Here is a 12,714-nt window from a genome sequence, read left to right as displayed (position 1 = left end):
ACTTTTAACAAGAACAATTAGAGGGTTCAATCAAATTAGCCTACGTAAAATTCTTGCATTTTCCTCAATTAACCATATCGCATGAATATTATCTACATCAATAATATCGCTAGCCACATGATCAGTTTACTTCATCATTTACTCAATCATAAATATTAACATCATTGCAGTATTCGCTACAACTAAATCTTTTTACTTAAATCAAATTATCAACATCATAAACAATAGAAAAATAACCAAATTCTCAATCATAATAAACTTTATGTCTCTTGGAGGATTACCTCCCTTTATTGGTTTTCTTCCTAAATGAATTGTAATCAACTGAATAACTGAAAACAACTTCATTCTTCTTACTATCCTAATAATCGTCACTACCCTAATTATATTATTCATTTACATTCGAGTAATAATATCTTCCATAATCATTAGCATCAACGAACCAAAAACATCTACAATTAAATTCAACAACAAAAACCTGATAACAATCAATATCATTACTCTACTTAGTTTAATCTTATCAACCCTTATCATTAATATCTTATAAGGATTTAAGTTAAATTAAACTTGTAACCTTCAAAGTTACCAATAGAATAAACATTCTAAGCCTTGGCACTCAAGTTTAAAAAATTACTTACCTTTAAATTTGCAATTTAAAATCATTATTGACTATTAAACCAAAACGAAAAAAAAAAACTACTAGCTTTATGTAATAAAAGCTTTATAGAATAGGAATTATATCTAAATACGGTTATTATTACGTTTTATTTTTAAATAAGTTTAAACAACAGAAACATAAACCTTTCAAAAAAATTGTAAATTTATTTACGGGTTTAAATTCTATTCTTAAACTGGTAACAGAGTCTAAACCCGTAAATAAATTTACAATTTATCGCTTAATCTCAGCCATATTACCGAATAAATGATTATTTTCTACCAACCACAAAGATATTGGAACACTTTACTTCATTTTTGGTGCATGATCCGGTATAGTCGGAACCTCTCTTAGACTCCTAATTCGAGCAGAATTAGGAAACCCAGGATCTCTAATTGGTGACGACCAAATTTATAACGTAATTGTCACAGCCCATGCGTTCATTATAATTTTTTTTATAGTAATGCCTATTATAATTGGAGGATTCGGAAATTGACTTGTTCCCCTGATACTAGGAGCCCCTGATATAGCATTCCCACGAATAAACAATATAAGATTCTGGCTTCTCCCCCCATCATTAACTTTACTTCTAATAAGAAGAATCGTAGAAAGAGGAGCAGGAACTGGATGAACAGTTTATCCCCCATTATCATCCAATATCGCTCATGGAGGGGCATCAGTCGATCTCGCAATTTTTAGTCTCCATTTAGCAGGTATTTCTTCCATTTTAGGAGCCGCTAATTTCATTACCACAGTTATTAATATACGACCACAAGGAATAACTTTTGATCGAATACCCCTATTTGTCTGAGCTGTTGTAATTACTGCAGTTCTTCTTCTTCTTTCACTTCCAGTACTAGCAGGTGCCATTACTATACTTCTTACTGACCGAAACATCAATACATCTTTCTTTGATCCAGCAGGAGGAGGAGATCCCATTTTATACCAACATCTATTTTGATTTTTTGGACACCCTGAAGTTTATATTCTAATTCTACCAGGATTCGGAATAATTTCCCACATTATTAGACAAGAAAGAGGAAAAAAGGAAGCTTTTGGCACTCTGGGAATAATTTATGCCATAATAGCAATTGGTCTTTTAGGATTTGTAGTTTGAGCTCATCACATATTTACAGTCGGAATAGACGTTGACACTCGAGCCTATTTCACATCAGCTACTATAATCATTGCTGTTCCTACAGGAATTAAAATTTTTAGTTGATTAGCAACTCTACATGGCACACAACTTAATTACTCTCCCTCAATATTATGAGCTCTAGGATTCGTATTTTTATTTACAGTGGGGGGACTAACTGGAGTAGTACTAGCTAACTCATCTATTGATATTATACTTCATGATACATATTACGTTGTAGCCCATTTCCACTATGTTCTTTCTATAGGAGCAGTATTTGCAATTATAGGAGGATTAGTTCACTGATTTCCTTTATTCACAGGAACTACCTTAAATCCTAAGCTATGCAAAATTCAATTTATTACTATATTTGTAGGAGTCAACATTACATTCTTTCCTCAACACTTCCTAGGATTAAGAGGTATACCCCGTCGATACTCGGACTATCCTGATGCTTATACCATGTGAAATATTGTTTCTTCTATCGGATCAATTATTTCTTTTATTGGAGTAATATATAATGCTAATTTAGTTTCTAGCTAAAATTTGATGGTTTCGTTGCACTTTCCGAGCCCGTAGGGTATCTGATTGGCTTAAAAGTACAAGAAAACACTTCAAAAGTGACGTTTCTGAAGAATTTTAACAGTTTCCTTGTATCTACGAACGCCAGAATGCATAAAATTGACCTAAACGTCTCCTTTTCCTATTCTGAGTCGATTCTGCATGCTTTAAGTGTGTTTGGTGGCTCAAAACCATCAAAAAACGTTGAAATATAGTTCAAATTCAATAAAAATCGACAAAAATACAGTTTCTAGCTAAAATTTGATGGTTTCGTTGCACTTTCCGAGCCCGTAGGGTATCTGATTGGCTTAAAAGTACAAGAAAACACTTCAAAAGTGACGTTTCTGAAGAATTTTAACAGTTTTCTTGTATCTACGAACGCCAGAATGCATAAAATTGACCTAAACGTCTCCTTTTCCTATTCTGAGTCGATTCTGCATGCTTTAAGTGTGTTTGGTGGCTCAGAACCATCAAAAAACGTTGAAATATAGTTCAAATTCAATAAAAATCGACAAAAATACAGTTTCTAGCTAAAATTTGATGGTTTCGTTGCACTTTCCGAGCCCGTTGGGTATCTGATTGGCTTAAAAGTACAAGAAAACACTTCAAAAGTGACGTTTCTGAAGAATTTTAACAGTTTTCTTGTATCTACGAACGCCAGAATGCATAAAATTGACCTAAACGTCTCCTTTTCCTATTCTGAGTCGATTCTGCATGCTTTAAGTGTGTTTGGTGGCTCAGAACCATCAAAAAACGTTGAAATATAGTTCAAATTCAATAAAAATCGACAAAAATACAGTTTCTAGCTAAAATTTGATGGTTTCGTTGCACTTTCCGAGCCCGTAGGGTATCTGATTGGCTTAAAAGTACAAGAAAACACTTCAAAAGTGACGTTTCTGAAGAATTTTAACAGTTTTCTTGTATCTACGAACGCCAGAATGCATAAAATTGACCTAAACGTCTCCTTTTCCTATTCTGAGTCGATTCTGCATGCTTTAAGTGTGTTTGGTGGCTCAGAACCATCAAAAAACGTTGAAATATAGTTCAAATCCAATAACCCTCTAGGACTTAATAGAAACATTGACACAATTCCCTTCCACCCCTATTTTTCATACAAGGACGTAATAGGATTTCTTCTTATATTATTAACTCTTACTGCACTTTCACTTCTCCATCCTTATATATTAGGAGATCCAGACAATTTCACACCAGCTAACCCCCTTGTTACCCCCGTTCATATTCAACCAGAATGATATTTTTTATTTGCCTATGCAATTCTCCGTTCAATTCCTAACAAACTAGGAGGAGTAATCGCCTTAGCAATGTCAATTGCCATCCTATACATCCTACCCTTCACAAACAAAAAAAAATTCACAAGAAGACAGTTCTATCCCTTAAACAAAACTCTTTTTTGATCAATAGTATCAATAGTAATTCTATTAACTTGAATTGGAGCCCGACCTGTAGAAGACCCCTACATTATTACAGGACAAACCCTTACTGTCCTATACTTTCTATATTACATTATTAACCCTTTAACATTCAAAATTTGAGACAAAATTATTAATTAACTAATGAACTTGAACAAGTATATATTTTGAAAATATATGAAAGAAACAAAAATTTTCTATTAGTTTATACTAAATTTTTTTAACTACAATAAAAGGACAAAAATCATCACCTTTAATCCAAAAAACAAAAACAAATAATTTAACGAACAAGGAAGAAAACTTTTCCAAGCTAAATACATCAACTTATCATAACGAAACCGAGGAAGAGTTCCACGAACTCATAACCAAAAAAATGATACAAACACCAACTTAACAAAAAAAATAAAAGAATTTAAATCACCTCCTAAAAAAAGTATAACTCTAATTATTCTCATAAAAAGAATTCTTGCATATTCAGCAAGAAAAATTATTGCAAAACCCCCTCTTCTATACTCAACATTAAAACCAGAAACCAACTCAGATTCACCTTCTGCAAAATCAAAAGGAGTACGATTAGTTTCAGCCAATCCCGAAATCAGCCATATTAAACTTAGAGGCAAACACAAAAAAATAAATCAACCATAATTCTGAACATAATAATAATCAAGCAAATTAAAACTCAAAGACAAAAAAATAAAAGATATTATAATTAAAGCCAACCTCACCTCATAAGAAATAGTTTGAGCAACAGAACGTAAACCTCCCAACAATGAGTAAGAAGAATTAGAAGACCATCCAGCTATTATGATAGTATAAACTCCTAATCTAGAAACTCTCAAAAAAAACAATAAAGATAAATTAAAATTTAAACACACTCTTAAAAAAGGCATCATCATTCACAAGAAAAGAGAAATAAATAAATTAACGACAGGACAAAAATAATAAATATTAAAATTTGACATAACAGGAAAAGTTTGTTCCTTAGTAAACAACTTAATTGCATCAGCAAACGGCTGTAACAACCCAATAAAACCAACCTTATTAGGACCCTTACGAATTTGAATATAACCCAAAACCTTTCGCTCAAGCAAAGTAAGAAAAGCAACCCCCACCAAAACACAGATAATTAATAAAACCAAAGAAATTAAAATCAATAATAAATCCTTCAAAACCAATATTATTTGTAATTTAAATTACATAAAAAGATTCTAAATCTATCGCACTAATCTGCCAAAATAATAATAGAATTCAAAATAAAAATATAATTTAAATAAATGGTCCTTTCGTACTAAAATATTTTAAAATAATAAAAGATAGAAACTAACCTGGCTCACGCCGGTCTAAACTCAGATCATGTAAAGTTTTAAAGGTCGAACAGACCTAATTAAGCAGCTGCTACACCACTCATTAACCTTAATCCAACATCGAGGTCGCAAACTTTTTTATCAATAAGAACTTTCAAAAAAAATTACGCTGTTATCCCTAAGGTAATTTAATCTTATAATCCAAAAATAAGGATCAAATACTCACTAACTAATGTAAAAATAATAAAAAGTTAATTTAATTTTTATATCACCCCAACAAAATAAATTTAATAAAAAACTAAAAACCTATTATATACTCATTAAATTTATAAAACTCTATAGGGTCTTCTCGTCTTTATATAAAATTTAAGCTTTTTTACTCAAAAATCAAGTTCTAATTACAACAAAGAGACAGCTTATTTCTCATCAAACCTTTCATACCAGCTTCCAATTAAAAAACTAATGATTATGCTACCTTTGCACAGTCAAAGTACTGCGGCCATTTAAATAATCATTGGGCAGGCCTGACCTTAAATCAACAACAAAAAGACATGTTTTTAATAAACAGGTGGAAACAATTATTTGCCGAGTTCCTTTTTATCGTCTAAAAAAACAAATTTACTCACACACAAAATATATACTAATTTAATCATTATTACACAGCAAACAAAATTAAAACCAATATTTTAGTAAAAATTTAAAATAAACATAAAACAAATAAAATAAATCTTCAATTATAACATCCTCCTAATGATAAAAAATTCTAATCCTACATAAGATTTACTAAACAAAAAATTATAAAAATTTACTTAAAAGCTCATCCCCTTAAGCATTACATAATAACAAGAAAAAAATAACAATAAATAATTTTCCTAATATTAAAATAATTAAATTAATTTCCTAAAAAACCAGATAAATTTAGAAACGAATAACATTTCACTACTATAAATCAATTATAAATGGTTATTCCACAACAAAATAAATTAACTTATAGCTCTTCTAAATTCGGGAAAACTAAATATTTAATACTAAATTAATTAACCCTGATACACAAGGTACAATAAACTAAATCTACTTATAAAAATTAAAAGAAAATCTCTTACAATACAATAAACTATAGTTAACAAAATTTTTTCTAATAAAAATAATAAAAATTAATATATTTCCAATAAAAATTTAACAACAATAAAATAAACAACACCCTAAACTCAAATTAAATTGAATTTCACAATTAACTTTTTAGTGTAAATAAAACGCTTCTCTCAAGCTCTAATTTGTTCATTCCAGGCTCATTTTCCAATAAGCCTACTTTGTTACGACTTATTTCACTTTAAAATGAAAGCGACGGGCGATATGTGCATATTTTAGAGCTAAATCAATTCCCATAAATAAAGAACTTACTATCAAATCCAATTTAATTTAAATTTTAAATGAAAAAGCCAAAAATTATATCATTGTAACCCATTTTAACTTTAATATAAACTACACCTTGATCTGAAATACTTTATAATCAAAAATCATAAAAATTGTTATTCTCTTAAAATTTTTATAAACGACGATATGCAAATTAAAAACTAAAGTAAAAATTATCGTGGACCATCAATTAAAAAACAGGTTCCTCTGAACAGACTAAAATACCGCCAAATTTTTTAATTTTAAAGACCATAACTACTAATAATCAAAGAACAAAAATTCACATATGAAATAATAGGGTATCTAATCCTAGTCTACAAACAAATTTTACAGCCTCAAAAACTAATATAGAAAATAATTCAATTTTAAATTTCACCTAAAAAACCAAAATTATAATCCAAAAAATTAACTTTTAACTAATCTCGAAAAGTTTTACTTACATAATTTGTATAACCGCTACTGCTGGCACAAATTTTGTTTATGTTAAGAACAATTGCTAAATCTCAAAATAATGAAAATTTAAAATTATATACTACCAATTAAACTCAAATTTCTATCTAAAACCAACTTAAGCTAAAACTTATATATATATCAATCCTCAAGAAAAACCCTAAGCCAAAATAAAACTTTTCTTACACGCCGCCCAAACCTAACCCTAAATGAACTATCTCCCTAGACTTTTTTCACGCCCCCTTTAATTATTTAATTATAAACAACAAATTTCTAACTCTATATTTATAATTACTTATTTAAAAATAAAACGTAATAATAACCGTATTTAGATATAATTCCTATTCTATAAAGCTTTTATTATATAAAGCTAGTAGTTTTTTTTTTTATATAAATAATTTATGAGTATCCAATTAACATTAGATAAATTTATTATTATTAAAGATACTATTCTATAATTGAATTATATATATATAAATAATTTATTATATAATAATATAAGTATCTAATGATAATATTTAATTTTTATTAAATTTCTCTCTCTTTTTTTTAGAGTCTTTATTATTAAATAAGAATAGTATATAAATTGGTATTATATAATAATTAAATACACCTACATACAAATATACTTTCATTATAATAATCAGTTTACGTCATGTATATATTATTGTATACTCTTCTCTACTATTTAATAAGTTTTAATTATTTGAGCACCCTTGAACAAAACTTTTTTAAAAAATTTCTGAATTATCATAGTAATGCCCTAGTTAATATAAAATCAGGAAAAATGACCCCGAAAAAAAAAAAACGTTTAAATTACATTTTTTTTTTTTTAACAATTTTATAATAACAAAACCAAAAATTCACCCCAATTAACTTCTCCCTTGAACTTTTTTTTTTATACATAAAGTTTTAACAATGAAGTGCCTGATAAAAGGAATATTTTGATAGAATAAATTATGTATAAAAATACCTTCATTATATCTAATAGAATCAAACTATTTCCTAGAGCATCAAAAACCCTTATACGTCTTATACTAAGATATAAAAAGGTAAGCTAAGTAAGCTTATAGGTTCATACCCTGTCAATGAAAGTAAAACCTTTCCCTTTTTAATTAAAATTTATAAAATTGTATTTATTAATTCCATAATCATAGGAACTCTCATTGCAATTTCATCATACTCATGATTAAGAATATGGATAGGACTAGAAATTAACCTACTCTCAGTAATCCCACTATTTTCAGACAGAAAAAACATATTTTCCTCAGAATCATCAATAAAATACTTTATTACACAGGCAATAGCATCCTTAATTCTACTAATAGCAGTTATAATAACATTGACAACTCAAGAATTTATTAACCCCCTAATAAATTTTTATTTTTCAATAATAATTACAACTGCATTAATAACAAAATTAGGAGCCGCCCCATTCCATTTCTGATTTCCCGAAGTAATTGAAGGTTTAAATTGAACCAATTCCTTAATTCTGCTAACTTGACAAAAAATTGCCCCAATAATATTAATTATAAATATTAATCTAAATGAACTTTTCCTTGTTTCAATCATTATCATCAGACTTTTAACAAGAACAATTAGAGGGTTCAATCAAATTAGCCTACGTAAAATTCTTGCATTTTCCTCAATTAACCATATCGCATGAATATTATCTACATCAATAATATCGCTAGCCACATGATCAGTTTACTAGCTAAAATTTGATGGTTTCGTTGCACTTTCCGAGCCGGTAGGGTATCTGATTGGCTTAAAAGTACAAGAAAACACTTCAAAAGTGACGTTTCTGAAGAATTTTAACAGTTTTCTTGTATCTACGAACGCCAGAATGCATAAAATTGACCTAAACGTCTCCTTTTCCTATTCTGAGTCGATTCTGCATGCTTTAAGTGTGTTTGGTGGCTCAGAACCATCAAAAAACGTTGAAATATAGTTCAAATTCAATAAAAATCGACAAAAATACAGTTTCTAGCTAAAATTTGATGGTTTCGTTGCACTTTCCGAGCCCGTAGGGTATCTGATTGGCTTAAAAGTGCAAGAAAACACTTCAAAAGTGACGTTTCTGAAGAATTTTAACAGTTTTCTTGTATCTACGAACGCCAGAATGCATAAAATTGACCTAAACGTCTCCTTTTCCTATTCTGAGTCGATTCTGCATGCTTTAAGTGTGTTTGGTGGCTCAGAACCATCAAAAAACGTTGAAATATAGTTCAAATTCAATAAAAATCGACAAAAATACAGTTTCTAGCTAAAATTTGATGGTTTCGTTGCACTTTCCGAGCCCGTAGGGTATCTGATTGGCTTAAAAGTACAAGAAAACACTTCAAAAGTGACGTTTCTGAAGAATTTTAACAGTTTTCTTGTATCTACGAACGCCAGAATGCATAAAATTGACCTAAACGTCTCCTTTTCCTATTCTGAGTCGATTCTGCATGCTTTAAGTGTGTTTGGTGGCTCAGAACCATCAAAAAACGTTGAAATATAGTTCAAATTCAATAAAAATCGACAAAAATACAGTTTCTAGCTAAAATTTGATGGTTTCGTTGCACTTTCCGAGCCCGTAGGGTATCTGATTGGCTTAAAAGTGCAAGAAAACACTTCAAAAGTGACGTTTCTGAAGAATTTTAACAGTTTTCTTGTATCTACGAACGCCAGAATGCATAAAATTGACCTAAACGTCTCCTTTTCCTATTCTGAGTCGATTCTGCATGCTTTAAGTGTGTTTGGTGGCTCAGAACCATCAAAAAACGTTGAAATATAGTTCAAATTCAATAAAAATCGACAAAAATACAGTTTCTAGCTAAAATTTGATGGTTTCGTTGCACTTTCCGAGCCCGTAGGGTATCTGATTGGCTTAAAAGTACAAGAAAACACTTCAAAAGTGACGTTTCTGAAGAATTTTAACAGTTTTCTTGTATCTACGAACACCAGAATGCATAAAATTGACCTAAACGTCTCCTTTTCCTATTCTGAGTCGATTCTGCATGCTTTAAGTGTGTTTGGTGGCTCAGAACCATAAAAAAACGTTGAAATATAGTTCAAATTCAATAAAAATCGACAAAAATACAGTTTCTAGCTAAAATTTGATGGTTTCGTTGCACTTTCCGAGCCCGTAAGCCCGTTGGGTATCTGATTGGCTTAAAAGTACAAGAAAACACTTCAAAAGTGACGTTTCTGAAGAATTTTAACAGTTTTCTTGTATCTACGAACGCCAGAATGCATAAAATTGACCTAAACGTCTCCTTTTCCTATTCTGAGTCGATTCTGCATGCTTTAAGTGTGTTTGGTGGCTCAGAACCATCAAAAAACGTTGAAATATAGTTCAAATTCAATAAAAATCGACAAAAATACAGTTTCTAGCTAAAATTTGATGGTTTCGTTGCACTTTCCGAGCCCGTAGGGTATCTGATTGGCTTAAAAGTACAAGAAAACACTTCAAAAGTGACGTTTCTGAAGAATTTTAACAGTTTTCTTGTATCTACGAACGCCAGAATGCATAAAATTGACCTAAACGTCTCCTTTTCCTATTCTGAGTCGATTCTGCATGCTTTAAGTGTGTTTGGTGGCTCAGAACCATCAAAAAACGTTGAAATATAGTTCAAATTCAATAAAAATCGACAAAAATACAGTTTCTAGCTAAAATTTGATGGTTTCGTTGCACTTTCCGAGCCCGTAGGGTATCTGATTGGCTTAAAAGTACAAGAAAACACTTCAAAAGTGACGTTTCTGAAGAATTTTAACAGTTTTCTTGTATCTACGAACGCCAGAATGCATAAAATTGACCTAAACGTCTCCTTTTCCTATTCTGAGTCGATTCTGCATGCTTTAAGTGTGTTTGGTGGCTCAGAACCATCAAAAAACGTTGAAATATAGTTCAAATTCAATAAAAATCGACAAAAATACAGTTTCTAGCTAAAATTTGATGGTTTCGTTGCACTTTCCGAGCCCGTAGGGTATCTGATTGGCTTAAAAGTACAAGAAAACACTTCAAAAGTGACGTTTCTGAAGAATTTTAACAGTTTTCTTGTATCTACGAACGCCAGAATGCATAAAATTGACCTAAACGTCTCCTTTTCCTATTCTGAGTCGATTCTGCATGCTTTAAGTGTGTTTGGTGGCTCAGAACCATCAAAAAACGTTGAAATATAGTTCAAATTCAATAAAAATCGACAAAAATACAGTTTCTAGCTAAAATTTGATGGTTTCGTTGCACTTTCCGAGCCCGTTGGGTATCTGATTGGCTTAAAAGTACAAGAAAACACTTCAAAAGTGACGTTTCTGAAGAATTTTAACAGTTTTCTTGTATCTACGAACGCCAGAATGCATAAAATTGACCTAAACGTCTCCTTTTCCTATTCTGAGTCGATTCTGCATGCTTTAAGTGTGTTTGGTGGCTCAGAACCATCAAAAAACGTTGAAATATAGTTCAAATTCAATAAAAATCGACAAAAATACAGTTTCTAGCTAAAATTTGATGGTTTCGTTGCACTTTCCGAGCCCGTAGGGTATCTGATTGGCTTAAAAGTACAAGAAAACACTTCAAAAGTGACGTTTCTGAAGAATTTTAACAGTTTTCTTGTATCTACGAACGCCAGAATGCATAAAATTGACCTAAACGTCTCCTTTTCCTATTCTGAGTCGATTCTGCATGCTTTAAGTGTGTTTGGTGGCTCAGAACCATCAAAAAACGTTGAAATATAGTTCAAATCCAATAACCCTCTAGGACTTAATAGAAACATTGACAAAATTCCCTTCCACCCCTATTTTTCATACAAGGACGTAATAGGATTTCTTCTTATATTATTAACTCTTACTGCACTTTCACTTCTCCATCCTTATATATTAGGAGATCCAGACAATTTCACACCAGCTAACCCCCTTGTTACCCCCGTTCATATTCAACCAGAATGATATTTTTTATTTGCCTATGCAATTCTCCGTTCAATTCCTAACAAACTAGGAGGAGTAATCGCCTTAGCAATGTCAATTGCCATCCTATACATCCTACCCTTCACAAACAAAAAAAAATTCACAAGAAGACAGTTCTATCCCTTAAACAAAACTCTTTTTTGATCAATAGTATCAATAGTAATTCTATTAACTTGAATTGGAGCCCGACCTGTAGAAGACCCCTACATTATTACAGGACAAACCCTTACTGTCCTATACTTTCTATATTACATTATTAACCCTTTAACATTCAAAATTTGAGACAAAATTATTAATTAACTAATGAACTTGAACAAGTATATATTTTGAAAATATATGAAAGAAACAAAAATTTTCTATTAGTTTATACTAAATTTTTTTAACTACAATAAAAGGACAAAAATCATCACCTTTAATCCAAAAACAAAAACAAATAATTTAACGAACAAGGAAGAAAACTTTTCCAAGCTAAATACATCAACTTATCATAACGAAACCGAGGAAGAGTTCCACGAACTCATAACCAAAAAAATGATACAAACACCAACTTAACAAAAAAAATAAAAGAATTTAAATCACCTCCTAAAAAAAGTATAACTCTAATTATTCTCATAAAAAGAATTCTTGCATATTCAGCAAGAAAAATTATTGCAAAACCCCCTCTTCTATACTCAACATTAAAACCAGAAACCAACTCAGATTCACCTTCTGCAAAATCAAAAGGAGTACGATTAGTTTCAGCCAATCCCGAAATCAGCCATATTAAACTTAGAGGCAAACACAAAAAAATAAATCAACCATAATTCTGAACATAATAATAAT

At 30.5% G+C, this 12,714-nt stretch overlaps 1 protein-coding gene and 1 pseudogene across 1 annotated transcript; both read left to right on the top strand.

Moving 5' to 3' along the window:
- The first annotated feature begins 926 nt into the window (after positions 1-926).
- LOC135121122 (cytochrome c oxidase subunit 1-like) lies at positions 927-2,330 on the top strand (annotated as a pseudogene).
- A 2,217-nt stretch (positions 2,331-4,547) lies between these two features.
- LOC135121121 (NADH-ubiquinone oxidoreductase chain 2-like) lies at positions 4,548-8,651 on the top strand. Its single transcript, XM_064045437.1, is given in 2 exon segments — positions 4,548-4,551; positions 7,998-8,651. Coding segments are annotated over 2 exon segments (618 nt in total). The 3' UTR covers positions 8,612-8,651.
- Positions 8,652-12,714: the final 4,063 nt, after the last annotated feature.

Source organism: Zophobas morio, unplaced genomic scaffold (assembly GCF_036711695.1).
Source record: "Zophobas morio isolate AGI-343-1 ecotype UQ-CSIRO unplaced genomic scaffold, CSIRO_AGI_Zmor_V1 ptg000500l, whole genome shotgun sequence".
Lineage (NCBI taxonomy): Eukaryota > Metazoa > Arthropoda > Insecta > Coleoptera > Tenebrionidae > Zophobas > Zophobas morio.
This window is presented reverse-complemented; position numbering and strand designations above follow the sequence as displayed.